At 36.8% G+C, this 16,188-nt stretch overlaps 2 protein-coding genes across 4 annotated transcripts; both read left to right on the top strand.

Annotated features, from left to right (window-relative positions):
- The first annotated feature begins 798 nt into the window (after window positions 1–798).
- On the top strand, window positions 799–6,204 carry LOC145641569 (26S proteasome regulatory subunit 8 homolog A-like). The gene is made up of 9 exons (XM_081692415.1): window positions 799–1,062; window positions 2,043–2,140; window positions 2,313–2,537; window positions 2,634–2,696; window positions 2,949–3,112; window positions 3,265–3,421; window positions 3,519–3,617; window positions 4,726–4,836; window positions 5,808–6,204. Exons 1-9 carry the CDS (start codon window positions 882–884, stop codon window positions 5,946–5,948), a joined length of 1,239 nt encoding a protein of 412 aa, XP_081548541.1. The 5' UTR covers window positions 799–881; the 3' UTR covers window positions 5,949–6,204.
- Window positions 6,205–7,978: 1,774 nt separating this feature from the next.
- On the top strand, window positions 7,979–15,960 carry LOC145641570 (putative 1-deoxy-D-xylulose-5-phosphate synthase, chloroplastic). 3 transcript variants are annotated; one of them, XM_081692416.1, is made up of 10 exons: window positions 7,981–8,459; window positions 10,533–10,652; window positions 10,798–10,962; window positions 11,129–11,279; window positions 11,381–11,649; window positions 11,794–12,073; window positions 12,921–13,213; window positions 13,776–14,051; window positions 14,378–14,662; window positions 15,386–15,960. In XM_081692416.1, exons 1-10 carry the CDS (start codon window positions 8,292–8,294, stop codon window positions 15,533–15,535), a joined length of 2,157 nt encoding a protein of 718 aa, XP_081548542.1. In that variant the 5' UTR covers window positions 7,981–8,291; the 3' UTR covers window positions 15,536–15,960. The 3 variants fall into 3 exon arrangements, with proteins under 3 accessions (XP_081548545.1, XP_081548542.1, XP_081548543.1); XM_081692417.1 differs by having other exon boundaries at window positions 8,433–8,459; window positions 10,533–10,666; XM_081692419.1 differs by lacking the exon at window positions 15,386–15,960 and having other exon boundaries at window positions 7,979–8,459; window positions 14,373–14,579.
- The last annotated feature ends 228 nt before the right edge of the window (window positions 15,961–16,188 follow it).

A 16,188-nucleotide genomic window follows, 5' to 3' on the forward strand; every position in this document is an offset into this window, starting at 1 on the left:
CGGCTACCAAATGGGTTGTAATGAACAACAGTAGTAAACAAAGGCCATTACGGACTTCCATTTTATATAAGTGGCAAAAGGTTTTCACAAACCACGAAAGTTTCCAATTACCCTCAACTTAATAATAATAATAATAATAAAATAAAAATAAAAATAAAAAATATAATTAAAAACCCTACCCAACCAACCAACCGGTGGCCAAAATCGGCCGAATAACTGGCCAACCGTTGGCCAAAATCGGTCTAACAAGTGGTTGAACCAACATTAGAAACAAGTTTAGCCACTGTTATTTTAAATGTTGGTTGTGTAAGCTGTCCAATATAAAAACCTCAACCTCCTAGTCGGTAATTAGCAATGGTGGATTGCAATAAAGGGGAATCGTAGTGGGTTGCTCGTGAGGTGAAAGTGGTGGCAAGGTGATGGTGAAGTAGTAAGAGAATAACCGTCCATAGTTCCATACACACATGATGCTCCAAATATAGACGTTAAAGAGCTACTATGCGGTAGACCTGGGAAATGAGTCATTCGGGTTGGTTTGGGTTGAGTCATTTCGGGTCGGATATGAGTCGGGTCGGATCGATTCGGGTACGAGGTGAAAGTGGTGGCAAGGTGATGCTGTAGTAGTAAGAGAATAATTGCCCATAGTTCCACACACATGACACACCAAATATATTAAATACAAAGTAGCTCCTATGCGGCTATGCGCGAATACTTAATCATGTTTAACCACCATCTAATTTTTACTCGTACAATTTTAAAATCCTAAAAACACAATACTCTACCTTTCCTCTTAAGCAAGCCACTTCCCTAAATTTAATTTTCTCTCTCCTCAAATCCCTCTTTTCTCACACAAACTCATCTTTCTTCCCCAAAAAAAATTAATGGCGACTGCTCTTACCGAACGTAGTAGCCCTGCAACAATGGCCGCCGGAAACACCACTCATGGCGATGGTCTACGCCAGTATTATCTCAAACGAATCAACGAACTCGAACATCTTCATCGCCAGAAAACCCTTGATCTTAGCCGTCTTGAAGCTCATCGTAATGAGCTCAATTCTCAAGGTGAGCAAACCCTAACCCTAATTTTACCTTTATCGAAATACTCACTTCTTTCTTTAATTTCTGTTCTCTTTGATTTTACTATCGATTTTTATTTTTAATTTTGTATATATTTTTTTCTGGGGGTCGAATTTGTCTTTGATCTCATGTTGGCATTGTTTGGTTTGATCCCTTTTGAGTGTTTTCTTGGTTTTGAGTTTGTAATTTCGTCGTTAATTAGTCAAATTTTTGTTCTTTTTTCCGCAATTTTTGTTTCGATTTGTTTCCGGCTTAATTGCAATTATGATGTTTTAGTGTAGTAATTAGCTGAATACCAAGATTTCGGAAACTTTCACCTTTATCTTCAATTTACCGTGTGACCGAATTTGTGTGATGTCCTTTCCCTTGATGCTGAATTGCTGTACATAGGGTTTTGGAGTTGTGATTTTGATCAATTTTCTTTCGGGGTGGATTATTGAACGATAACGAGGGAGGGGCCAATTGATTTCCTACTCTGTCTTTGTTTTAGGATCTGGGAGTTTATTGTGATTGATTTGTGATGTATTGGGATTTGGGAAGCTTAACAAATCAAACAATTTACTAGTTTCTTCAAATTTTCGATATAGCTATCTGTTGTAAGATTCAAAAGTTCGGAATGGTTGCTGTTGCTGTTGTTGTTTATGGGTTTAGTTTCTATCTTGGTATTTTTTTGGGACACATTGCACCATTGCATTTCTGTTTGTTTCAGATTTCAACTGGAGATTTTAATTAAATGTGTGTTGCTTAAGTTTGGTATAAGTTGATTGTTTGGAATGTGTTGTGTAAACAGGGAATTGTTCTTGTGTGGTTTGTGATGAATAAGGTGTACTTTGTAGTTGTTTAATCAATTTCGAATCTTACATAGAAATTATGCTTTATTGCAAGTATGCTTTAAAAGCTTGGCCTTTTAACCCACATTGAGTGTAGTTAGACTTATACTGTTATACTCTCTTGGACATGCTCAGTCAGGATGCTTAAAGAGGAACTTATGCTGCTTCAAGAGCCTGGATCATATGTTGGAGAAGTTGTCAAAGTAATGGGAAAGTCTAAGGTGTTGGTCAAGGTAAGCTTTTATCATTGTGTACTGAGTCATTTTTCTATAGCGACACATTATAGAATCAATAACTGTTAATGGTAGTCTTCAATTTTCCATTTAAAAAAATAAATAAATTATGAAAGTAGTCTTATCGTCAATGATAAAGTGGAGTTTCTGATTATTACCAATCCTGTAACAGGTTCATCCAGAAGGGAAATATGTTGTTGATGCTGATAAGAACATTGACATAACAAAACTCACACCTTCCACTAGAGTTGCTCTTCGCAATGACAGCTATGTCCTCCATCTAGTCTTACCTAGTAAAGTTGATCCTTTGGTGAACCTTATGAAAGTTGAGAAAGTTCCTGATTCTACTTATGACATGATTGGAGGTTTAGACCAGCAAATTAAAGAGATAAAGGAGGTTAGCTGTCACTATGTTCACCCCCACCCAATGACGACAGTTTATGAGTAGATTACTTTTGTTAAACAAATTCTAACTCTTTAAAAACTGTTTCAGGTTATTGAGCTTCCAATCAAGCATCCTGAATTGTTTGAGAGTCTGGGTATTGCTCAACCTAAGGTGAAATTACTGAACCCTTTTCTGGTTTTGACCTATTTGAACCTCATTATGATTAATGAATGATTTAAAAGAATTTATGTCTCTGGTTCTGAAGACATGTTTTTTGTTAACATTAACTCCCTTCACCATTTCACATTTATGGGCTTGTGGGAGACTTTCATTGCTATACTGTGTTTATTTCTTTTATTGGGTGTCTTAACCATCATTTTTTTTTTGGTAATCATGACTGTATCTGTCTTTTGTTTTGTATAGGGAGTTTTGCTCTATGGTCCACCTGGTACTGGAAAAACTCTGCTTGCTAGGGCAGTGGCACATCACACTGACTGTACATTCATAAGGGTTTCTGGGTCAGAGTTGGTGCAGAAGTATATTGGAGAGGGTTCCCGAATGGTTAGAGAACTTTTTGTCATGGCCAGGTTTGTTATATCTTTTGTTTAAAGCCTGCTATACTGTGTTGATATCCCTATTTGACATTGCATCATAAGGTTTTCAAACTTACATTATTTTTTTGTGCTGATTTAGTCTGAATGAACAATGTGCATGACTTTTTGATGTTGCTGTTGTGCAGAGAACATGCTCCATCTATCATATTCATGGATGAAATTGATAGTATTGGATCAGCAAGAATGGAATCTGGATCTGGAAATGGAGATAGTGAAGTTCAAAGAACTATGTTGGAGCTTCTCAATCAATTAGATGGATTTGAAGCATCAAAAAAGATTAAAGTACTTATGAGTTGTTTTCTGAATTGTACTTAATTATATTATTGGACTATTAATACCTTATATTTCATTGTCATTGATGGGGCATAATTATCCTCAGGTTTTGATGGCAACAAACCGTATTGATATTCTGGACCCAGCTCTCCTTAGACCTGGAAGGATTGATAGGAAGATTGAGTTCCCCAATCCCAACGAAGATGTGAGTTTAATATATTGGCATCATGTCCTTATTTCGCAACTTTGTGGTGCACTTCGTATTTGCATATTTCCTTCTTTAACTCAATTAACTGTCAAGCAAGTGCTTTATCCCCTCCCTGAAGATCATGTAGCTAAAATGAGTCTCCTGCTTTGTGCTCTGCTTTATGGACTGAAAGGACCCTTGTTGATCTGAGTAGGCTAGTTCAGTAAGTTTGGAGGCATGGAGAAACTTTCACCAATCTGTTTTCTTTTGTAGGCTTCCTCTTGAAGTTCCTTTGTAGATTAACCTAAAGTGCTGATACTGTTGTCTTCTTTTAAAAAGGCTTAGAAACTTTCTTTTATTATACCTTTCTTTGGATTGGAGTGAGGGGAGAGAAAAGAGGAGAGGGGAGGGGGGATTGGATTGAGGGGAGAGAAAAGAGGAGAGGGGAGGGGGGGGGGTTATTATGATGCGCTGTCTACTGTCATTAAGTGGAGTTAAATTATTGGCTTTGTGGGTACTCACATAACTGATAGAGAAAATAAGGGTGGCATGTAAAATGAAGTAAATTTGAAATTTGAATCTGCCTTTAAAGGATTATAATTAAATAATTAATGATCCTAATCGAGTGGCAGTAGCTGTTTGGGACTTTGGGTATAATGTACTCATTGGTTATAAAATATTCTTAGGTGGAAACAGCATTATAAGTCTTTTTGATGTATGGAAGAAGGAAGATTTTGTTATATTTTTATTCCCTAATTGACGTGGAAGAACATTATATCAGAAGAAAGCACTTAGCCACTTAGTGACTCTTATAGTTAAATCTATCAATGTACCAAAGTCAGGGTGCTCAACCCTTTCTTTGCTTTGACAAGGTGGTCTTTGTCCTTTAAATGTAATGCCAAGTATTTGGTAATGCATTTTTGAAATACACATGTTATTCATTTGGTTTAGGGTCATGCATTACTAAGCAAGTAGAATCAGCCTTCACTTGCTGTAAGCAGTTTTGAATGAGCTATTTCCCTTGCATTTATAAACTTAGAATACTTAATAAAATTTTATCTGAAATTCCCCAACATATTAACAGTGCTTCTACATTATTCTAAATGACTTTGCTGCATCTTTTCAGTCTCGTTGTGACATCTTGAAGATCCACTCTAGAAGAATGAACTTGATGCGCGGGATTGATTTGAAGAAGATTGCGGAAAAGATGAACGGCGCTTCTGGTGCAGAGTTAAAGGTTTGCAAACTGTTGTTTTCCTTGAGCATCTTATATCATTTTTTTGGTGTAAAATGCATATCAAATTTTAGAGCTTTTCAAGTGATACAGAGTTTCCAAAGGATTATGATTTCTTACAACGTGTAACATGTTACACATGCCATTCCTAAACCATACTTAGACAAACCGTTGGCATTATAATGAGACTAAAGCTATTAGACAACGCTGTTTCGGTGTTTCCCTTCCATATTGGAAATGCCTATCATTTATTGTATGCTTAGGCTTATCTTTTTTTTTTTTTGGTTGGGATAAACTGATGACAAAGTTTGGCTTGTAAGGAACATTAGATTTTTGTCAGTCTCATAGATAAACTTTGTTTTGTGCTACCCTGCAGAAACAGGACACTAGTGAAAATTATAGATGTAGGTCTGTGAGAGTCGAGTAATTGTTGCTTTCCCATCAAATGTGATGAAAGTTGTGCTGTGCTGATTTTCTGAATCTAAACCTAGTTTTTTGGTAAAATGCAAGGGAGTGATGCAAAACAGAATTTTCCTTACAAACATGCGTCTGAGAGCAAATATGTTATCATTGTGAGCTGGGAACCCAGAAAAAGTAGATTCTAGTATTCTGTTGTCAGTTGCTGAAACTAACAGGATTTATGCTTGGACTTAATTACAAGTACGATGTTTACAAAACAATATTCTGTAAGTTGGCTGTGATAAGCTATTGAATGTTAATAACTGCTTGCCTAATAGCCCAATGAATTGACATTTGCATATTTAATCTGTGTTTAGCTGCACACCTGTTTAATAGCAATTTTGAATTGAAACAGTTTATCCAATTGATTCCCCCCCCCCCCCCCCCCCCCCCTCCCTCCCTTTTCATTTTTTGATCATGTAAACATAGATATCTTGGACTCTTGGTCTATATGATTTTCCTGTCGGTGATTTATACATGCATGTAACCAAATTCCTCTACTCTGGTGTGTGCAGGGTGTATGTACTGAAGCAGGTATGTTTGCTTTGAGGGAGAGGAGGATTCACGTAACACAGGAAGATTTTGAAATGGCTGTGGCAAAGGTGATGAAGAAGGATACAGAAAAGAATATGTCCTTGAGGAAATTGTGGAAGTAAAAACTTCATGTCCTTGTATTCTTTCTGGCGGCATTGATTTTCCCATTGAAAAATTGACGAAACAAGAAAATCTTAAACTAGTTACTAGCAAACTAATTAGCAGAGAACAGATGAATGAATTCCTTCCTATATATTTTTTCTCTGCTTTGGTTGGTTATTTGAAGGTTTAATTGCTAAAAGTTGATGTATTAGCTAGATGCTGGTGGTAAATTATTTGAAGTTCTATAGTTCTTCTGCAGTGTTATTGTCCATTTCATCCAGAATTTTTTTTGCTGAACTGATTTTGTCTTTACTGAATCGAAATTATTTTTATGGAAATATTATTTTTAAGAGAAATAAAATAAGGCCTTAGTTTTTGATACAAATCTACACCTTAAAGTATATGATTTGATTAATTAATTGATTATATATATATAAGAATTATTTTTTTTTTCTTTTTCACAAAACTTTAAAAAACTAAAAAACAGAATTAAGTAAATTCCTACGCCGCGCTGCAACTGCCAAGGAATGGGCACGAGAAACAGCAGATTTACCCACTTTGCTAATACGACAAGTAACAAAGGAGTCAAGGACCGCACCAATATCCTGTAAAAGCCAAACCACAGCAATATCCTTGAGGCCAGTGCCAGAAAGTAAACTCAAAATATTCTGGCAATCTGTGAAAAGGGAAACGCTAGAAAACCCATGTCGACGAGCGTGCTTCAGAGCAAAGAAACAAGCCAATAATTCCGCATGAAGATAAAGGCGTAATCTGATTGGCCTTATAATGAACTTGAGCGGACTCACTTGTTTACAATTTTTGGGTACAGAACCGCGTCTAACTAGATCGTGAATATCCTTATATCCTTACACAGAAGAACAAATAGATTATACGTATTACAATATACTAGTATATAAACTCTTATCCAACTAGACATTGAATACCACCAAGCATATTCTAGTGGTCAAGTTTGTATCTCACAACTAAGAGGTTGTGGGATCAAACTCCATTAGAGGCTCCTTTGGGGTGGTGAATGGTGATTCCCTTACCCTTCCCCTTCCCCTTCCCCTTCCCCATCACTTCCAAAGTGCCTAGCCCGCTAACCCGAGTCGGGAGGACCAGTGAGAGGTTCCGATCCGGTAGGGCCCTTCTCCTTATATATTGCTAATTAAGCATAAAACATCAACTTGAACTTATTGATACGTTTTAAATGTGATTGCATATAAAAAAAGCTGTACAAAACCTACAAAGGTGACTCTTAAGTGATAATGAGTTAATAATGACGTAAAGTACGGGCGCAATAAAAAATCACCATTTAAGATGTTCCGCACTATTGAATATTGATGTTCTAACAACTAGAGGTGTAAAAAAAATTCATACTCGATTACTCAAATATATATTAAACCAAATAAAGCATAAATTTTACAACGACTTGGACTCATATTAACAATTGTGAATGGATTTTCAACAGCTAACTAGCAATAGAATTTAAATAAATATGGACTACTGTTTTCAGAAAATAGAAAACCATAAAACTCTATTGTAATTTAATATATAATCATAACAAACTACTACGTATTTTTCCTTTGATAATTGCTAAAAAAAAAAACTACTCCCTCCGTCCCAAAAAGAACGATCCATTTGGGATGATTACGCGGGTATTAAGAAAGTTAAGTAAAAAGAAGTAAAAGTATATTGAAAAGATAAATTTACATGGGGTTTGTAAAAAAATAGAGAGAGAAAGTAATAAAATAACATGGAAAATCAAATTTTTATATGGGGAAGCTAATTTTACACAAATATTGTTGCAAATTGGTGGTGTTTTAATGCAAATGGGTCATTCTTTTTGGGACAAAGTTTTGGCCAAATGGGTCGTTCTTTTTGGATGGAGGGAGTAATTCTAATTGGACCCGAATCATACTCAACCGAGTTACTCCATGTGACCTACCCAAATAGATCCAAACATAAATCTAGTCCTACTTTAAAAGAACCCGAACAATCCAATTGCCAAGGTAAGACCGTAAGGTCATCAGCAGGCCCCAACAGTACACAGCAACGTGCTAAGTTTCTATCCATCCAGCTCTAGGCAATAGAAACAGCCAATATCATCTGAACACTATACAACTGATAGTGCTTAATTTGTTTCCACTCAAACTTGTACCCTTTCATTTTCTACCTACCACTACAACTCTTTCTTTGTCATAATTTGTGACACTTCAATTTCAATTTGTGGGCTTCAAAGTTCTTATTAATTTCATTAAACTTGCTCGATTTTCTGCTGAGAAGATGGGTACTTGTGTACTTTGATGGCAATTTGGTGGTGAATTTCTGGTTCAATTTTTGTGGGGTGTTTGATTTTCAAGATGGGAATGGCTTATCTTGAATACCCAGTTGGAATTTCTGTTCAAAACCATGGAAATTGTAAAGATTTTCTTCATAAATTGGAATCAAGAAGCTTCAGCTATCAATCCAATTTAGAGTTTTGTAGAAATAATGCCTGTTCATCCTTAAATTCCAGCTTCACATTCAAGGTATTATCATACATTCATACAATTTTTCTTTTCTATGTGTAATAATGTTTATAAAGTTGCTGAATTATCATAAATATGGAGGTTTTTTTCTTTTCATCAGAAGATTGCACTAATTAATGTTGTTGCAACCCTTTTAGGGTGATATTAAAACAGTTGTTTTCTAGTAATTCTGTTTTAGACTCTTCATTTTAGACACTCCAACATTGGCGCGAATACTTGATGCTTCAATTTGATCAAAAACATGGAATTGTTTGGTGATATTGCCGATATAGCATTTGAACACATGGTCGTGTTCGACATGAGTATGGAAGTCTTGATAACATATGATCTTATTGTTGTTCTATAGGATAAAATTTATCGGAATTCACCCTCTAAAGATTGCTTCATATTCATACTCCGTTTATAGTATAAAGTGTAGATTATCAGCCATAAGAAGTCATTTTTGGCTATTGTAACTTCAATCCTATAACTGTTGCAAAAAATTGTGGACTATTGACATTGTGATAGGTAGGGCATGGGGTGGAATTATTGACAATGAAGTACCTTTGGACTTGAAGAGTATGTACCACCAATAAATTAGATTTGGATAAAGTAAGAAACAAACTTCAAGTGTGGGTAGGCGAGTTGGTTCGTAGTATTCTTTAGAATGCAAAGCTTATGAAAGGAATGTGGGGAATGTTCCATGTGTGTGTGGAAGGGAAAATGGCGCTACATTGGAAGATTGATAGGAAGTTGACAAACATACGGCCATACGGGGTTAGTGGGCTACTCTTCATTTTTCCTAGTCTTATTTGCCATCAGTCGTCATGGCTCAAACGAGTGGTAAATTGCATCAGGAAGATGATATTCAATTGAATGATGGGGTTGTCATGCATGAGTCAGGCTGTCGTGTCCTTGCAGGGTGAGTTTATGGAAGCATGTTGTATTCCGTTATTCGGTTGAATGACAAGGATATTATAATGAGTTTTTATAAAGGTGCGATTTGGGTACATATGATCGCGCTCAGGTAATTGTTTGGATTTGTGGGTGAGGGCACTACACATGGGTTGTGTGTGGGAAACAAGGAAATTCGAGTCCGATAATGTGTTCTGATCTGTGTGGGACTTGGGAACATTGTCCCATGACTTGCATGGTGTAGAGCTGTAGACTGTTACTGTTGGTCAAGTTGTATCTTCCTTGGTGAATAAGAAAGATGATTCCTTAAGTGGATGTGCAACGGTGATGTGCTTTCTTCTAAATGGGTGTCTTCTTGGAAACAAGTCTTCAGATTGGGAAATTGTTGGGTTATGGAAGCTGTTGTGTATTGTGTGGGTATTGGGTCTTGGAGCCAAGCTACAAATTTGGGCCACTTCTATGCTGCAGCCTATTTGCATGAAGTGGTTGGCACTTGTTGGGCTGTGAAAAGTGTTGTCCCGTGAGACAAGAAGCAACAAGTGATCAAAGTTTCTAGTTGGCAATTTCATAGCTTTAGGATCTTAGCTATTTCCTAGTCGAATCAATATATAAGAAGTTGACTTTGATTAGTATTACTTATACTAGCTGTAATAAGAGTCTAAGTGTTTACGCGCATATATAGGTAGGTAAAAAGACAAGATGGAGTGTTTGGGACTTTGGGTCAAAAATGAGGAAGATTCAATAAGGATTTTTGATTACCTTTAGTGATTAGGTTGGGTGTGGAACTCTTGCGGGACCAAGGGTGATCTTGAGAGCCTTGATATAACTTTCGGTGTAAGATCATTGTTTGTTGCTTTTTGTCGTTTCCTGTGTTTATTTCCGCATGATATAACTTTCAATTAACTGCATTAGGGAACCATAGTCCTAAAAGAAGACTTTAGTCATCTTATAAAATCAAAGTGTATATATATGATAGCATTTATGTTGTTAAATATTGTTATTTTTAGCCTTTAGGATAAACTTTTTGGTGTTCGGTTTTTCTTTTCTTGTTAGTTTTCGGACTACTGTGAACTTTTATGATGCTCCCCCCCCCCCCCCCCCAACCCCCAAGTGAAGTACTAAACAACACCCGTTTATATACAGAGTGCTTTGTGATATATCTTGTCTTCTTGAATGCAGGGATTTGCAGGAAGAACTCGAGCTCTTGCCAATAACAGTGACTTTTTCTGGGAAGAAGTGCCTACACCTATACTTGATATGGTTGAAAACCCCATTAACATGAAAAATTTGTCACCAAAGGTTGAGAAGTCATGGTACCTTTTTCTTTACACCATTTGGTACAATTATGAATAATAATATTGAAACTTAGTGTCTTTATAAGATGAAAACAAACAAGCAGTAAAATGAAGTTTTATGTCAATTGATTAGAATCCTGGTGCAACAGGAGCTGAAGCAATTATCTGATGAAATCCGTGGAGAGCTCTCTTTCATGGTATCAAAAGGACAAAAAAATTTAAAAGCTAGTCTGTCTGTGGTGGAGCTGACTGTTGCAATTCATTATGTTTTTCATGCACCAATGGACAAGATTTTGTGGGATATAGGAGACCAAGTGAGTTATCAGGCCCTTTTTTTATCATTATGGAATTTTTTTGGCTCAGCTTTCTGTTGCTCCCGTTTGTTTTCGTTTCTTCCATTTTGAGATAATTGAGATGTGATACTATGAAGAGAGTTCAATACATATTTATACTAATGTGATGCCTTCTGCATTTGAGCAGACGTATGCACATAAGCTACTCACAGGAAGAAGATCTCTGATAAGTACGCTGGGACAAAAAAATGGACTTTCTGGTTATACATCCCGTTCTGAGAGTGAATTTGACCCCTTTGGTGCTGCTCATGGATGCAACAGTATCTCTGCAGGACTTGGTAGATTTTAAATTTTCTTCCTAATAGATATGCTTATTTCTGGAAAAGTGAAAATATTGCTATATATAACCACACCTTCATTATATCCATCTATATTTCAGGTTTGGCAGTTGCAAGAGATATCAAAGGGAAACGTGAGCGTGTAGTTTCTGTTATCAGCAATGAAACAACTACTACTGGTCAAGTCTACGAGGCAATGAGTAATGCTGGATACTTAGATTCAAATTTGGTGGTAATCTTAAATGATAGTCGCCACTCTTTGCATCTTAAGCCTGATGAGGATTCCAGGACACCAATTACTGCACTCTCTAGTTCTTGGAGCAAGGTGCAATCCAGCAAAACTTTTCGAAGATTCAGAGAAGTTGCTAAGGTATGGTTCTCTTGGTGGTCCTTACTAAAAATAAACTGAGCAATTTTTAAGAGAATGAGCTAGTATCCCCTGCTTCGATGAAATTCAAGTTTAATTTTGTTCCATTGTTATATTAATGAGTTTTTTGTTTTCATATTCCTTTAGGGTCTTACTAAGAGAGTTGGTAAAGGTTTGTATGAATGGGCTGCCAAAGTCGATGAGTATGCCCGTGGTATGCTGGGTCCTACAGGATCAACACTCTTTGAGGAGTTAGGACTGTACTACATTGGTCCAGTAGATGGGCATAATGTTGAAGATCTAATTTGTGTGCTACAAGAAGTAGCTTCGTTGGATTCTATGGGCCCTGTATTGATTCATGTCATGACAGATGAAAACATTGGACAACCTAAGAAAATGAGTGAAACAGTGGAAAATCTTGATGAAGGTAATTTATTCAGTAGTTACCTTTATTGCTCTTCAACATCAGTTTTGTACATTATGGCTGGATTCTATATGTATGCATATCTATCAGGATGATTCCGTCTGATGCTTTGACGAGTTTTCTCAGTTATATTCTAATCAGTTTCTTGGTCTTGGTTAATTCAGCTTTTTAGCCTGTGATACAATACAATACAATAATGTTGTTTTGACTCTTTGACACGTGTTAATTGTTTGCTTACACTAATAGAGATGGATGCTTGCTTTGTTTTGCTAGCATGGTTGAATTGATAACATCTTGATTTTCAATTGAGTAAATATTACGTTTTCACTTTGTTAATACTCGGTTAAGTGGAGGTTTCTGAATTGAAAAACACTTGAAATTTCTTTCTTTATACTCGTGCATGCGCCAACCAATGAGGAAAGTTAAACCTTTTTTAGCTGTCAGGTTATCACTGTTGTTTAAGGACTTCAATTTGTTAATACTCTCTATGTTTTCATGCTCTCAAAAACTCTAGTTGAGATCATATGCAATGAAGAAAAGCACACTATGTCGCAACTTGAGGAAGATGTGGATCTTGATTACATTTACTAACTGGTATATGATGGAATCCTTGATGTTCATTCTCCGCTCAAGTTGTTTAACAATTCCTAAAATATTAAAATAGTTGTAGTGACTTAGAGATTTGTTTATGCACTTGCATATACCAGATTCCAATCTTTTAATAAAGGCAATACTTTAATGGTTCAGGGGAAATCAAAGCCGATAGTCTTATTCAGTAACAGCATATAATTTTTAAATCGCCATAATAGCCAACGTTTTTTCAATGCTTGTCCTTTTCTTTTCATTTCAGGCTCAAGTGATATTGATTCATTGATATCTAGAATTGGCCCTCAAACATATGACCACTACTTTATAGAGGCTTTATCATTGGAGGCAGAGAAGGACAAGGATATAGTGGCAGTTCATGCAGGCATGAGGATGGAGTCATCAATTCAGTTGTTCCAAGAGAACTTTCCAGATAGGTTTTTCGATGTTGGAATGGCCGAACAGCATGCTGTTACATTTTCTGCTGGTCTAGCATGTGGAGGACTCAAACCATTTTGTATCATTCCGTCTGCTTTCCTACAGCGAGCTTATGACCAGGTCTTGTCTCCCCTCCCCCTCCCCTTTTCTCCTGCATTTTGTCTAATCTTTTGCTTATTATTACTCACTCATCTAGGCCTCCTATCTTAAAGATACTAAAACATGACAGTTGCTTGACTATGGGACAAGTGTGGGCGCTTGGCCATAAATGGTTCCAAACAATATTGTATGACCCCGGGATGCATCCCCTACCACCCCTTGAATTTTTGACACCGGGTCCCGAAATCTCAAAAAATAGTCCGATTTTGTGTATTATAGCCTTCAAACTTGGCCTCCAGAGAACATTTTTGGACCCGGCAAGATCATGCATCGAGGTCCTTCCTGGGGTTCCCAAAGGGCCCAAGGAAACCTACTTGGTGCCTGGAATCATCTCATTCATGTCTTGGCTCACCCTTCGTTACCATGTCTTAAGATGCCTTGCCTTAGCCTTCATTTAATTACTATTTGCTGCCTGATACATTGATTTCTTGTAAGTTGCTAAAAATTAAATGATAAAAAATGGCTGCAAATTGGTCATAGGGGAGTTGAAAAACATGTGCTCATTTGTCTCTCCTGTTGACAGATTGTTCACGATGTTGATAGACAGAAAGTTCCAGTGCGTTTTGCTATCACAAAGGCAGGCATGGTAGGTTCTGATGGACCGGTGTGCTCTGGCTCATTTGATGTAACTTTCATGTCCTGCTTGCCCAACATGATTGTGATGGCTCCCTCTGATGAGTTTGAACTTGCTCGTATGGTAGCCACTGCAGCACAAATTGATGATCAACCAGTGTGCTTCCGGTATCCCAGAGGCACTATAGTTGGCATAGATAACCCCAAGTGTGGAACGCCAATTGAGGTAGTTACTTCACTCTGAAAGTGTGCTTTATTTTTATCAATCAAATGAGCACAGTAATTAGTTGAAAAACCTGATATGTAAAATTACTGCTTCCACTTTCTTATCTCCTGTAAAATACTGCAGATAGATTGCTAAACATAGATTGGCGATGCATCTGTTTTATTCTGTTTAGACCATTTGGTCTCATATCCCTATTACTGCTGATTATGTTTCTGCCTTAACATAGGTTATTTTATGTTTGACTTTTATTTCTGTATTTGATGTGATTGATAATTTTAAGTGTTGTGCACCATTGCCTTAGTTGTGAACTGTTTTCTGTAGAATAGATTGGCAAGGGGAAAGTCCTCATTGAAGGTAAAGATGTTGCTTTATTAGGATATGGAGCCATGGTTCAGAACTGCCTTTTGGCTCAGTCCCTCCTTTCAAAGCTAGGAGTAGAAGTTACTGTTGCGGATGCAAGATTCTGCAAGCCCCTTGACATTAAGCTTGTGAGGGATCTTTGTGAAAATCATGCCTTTCTGATTACTGTAGAGGAAGGATCTGTTGGAGGATTTGGGTCCCATGTTGCCCAATTCATTGCACTTGATGGGAAGCTTGATGGAAGAGTTAAGGTAAATCTTTAAACTGCTTTTCTGTTAATTCTTATTGATAAAATCTAAGCTAATTAATTAACCCTGCCCCCCACAGGCAACATCTGTTTAAATTTATTTTTTACATGATCTATGTTTGAGGAACTTTACATGATCTATGTTTGTGGAATTCTTTCCGACAGAGCTAAGTGCTTGACCTTACTCTGATTTTACTCAGTTATCGCCTGTAGAAGCCTCTGCTTTTAGCTTTAACAATTCCAAGCCTATCAATGATTATTTATGGAGTGAAATGACTTTTAAGGTTCCATGACCTACTGTTTCTGTTGGTTTACCAATGTTATATACATAAATGAGATAGCAAGTTTGAGCCATGGGATTTGCATGCTAGGATATATTTTCCTCATTTCACCTCTATACTAGGAAACCGCGTGCTGTACTTGTATCATGTCAAAACAAATTTAGAGGCACTTGTACAGCTCAATTTTTTTATTGATACCAAGATAGAGTGGCACGGTGTATAGGGAAAGTGATGTTGAATGGGGTACGGTGAGAAGCCTATACTTGTGGAAACAAGTTTACACAATATAAATTTCCTAAAGTAGAATGCTGGAGCAATGTGTTGTCACCTTCTTTTATTTCACATCTCTGCTTCTGTTGTGCAAATGGCATATCCTATTTCAAGTGTTTAACCTTGAGCGGATGCAGTCAGCGCTCTTATATTTGTGATATCTGTGACTCTTGCAGTGGAGACCAATTGTATTACCGGATACCTACATAGAACATGCATCTCCAAACGAACAGCTTACGCGTGCAGGGTTGACTGGTCATCATATTGCTGCCACTGTATTGTCTTTACTAGGTCGTACACGAGAAGCCCTTCTTTTGATGTGCTAGATTCTGGATTTTGTTATTGATTCTCAAGAAGTGACGGGACTGCTATTAACTCTGGCCATTACAAAGGACACTGGAAGAGTGTTGAAAGTTCATGAGGGATACCATGATCATGTATTATTCTGTACATCCTGTAAACTTTTTTCGATGTGATTACCTAGTTTCTATTTGTTCTGAGGAAGTTACTGGCTACCCGAGAAAGGATGAACATGCAAAAGGCTCGTAGTCTGCAATGAAGTTGCTTCGGTATATGCTCCACTCTGGTTGCTCTTCTAAATTGTTATCATCTGTTAGATATGAACCTTATATTTCCTATAGACAAGTTAGCATCTTGTACATTATTATTAAGTACTACGTATTGTTTGCTATGTTGTAATATTTTGCATTTTGAATGGCAATATGATAGTCTGTAGTAAGCTATTTGTTGAGCCTTGAAATGTTGTATCAATTGAGATTTTTGCTAACAGTAAATCAATGAATTGAGAAATACCACGCACGTACTTACCGCGTCTTGTATGAGACCAATACACAAAAATTTTGTATGTACGGAAAAATTTAATAAATATTACTCCTTCCGTTTTTAAATACTTGCTCCACTTTTCTTTTTTTGGCCGTTTTTATATACTTGCTTAATTTCCTTATTTGGAAAGTTTTTA

This window comes from Chenopodium album, chromosome 8 (genome assembly GCF_948465745.1).
Source record: "Chenopodium album chromosome 8, dcCheAlbu1.1, whole genome shotgun sequence".
NCBI classification, from domain to species: Eukaryota; Viridiplantae; Streptophyta; class Magnoliopsida; order Caryophyllales; family Amaranthaceae; genus Chenopodium; species Chenopodium album.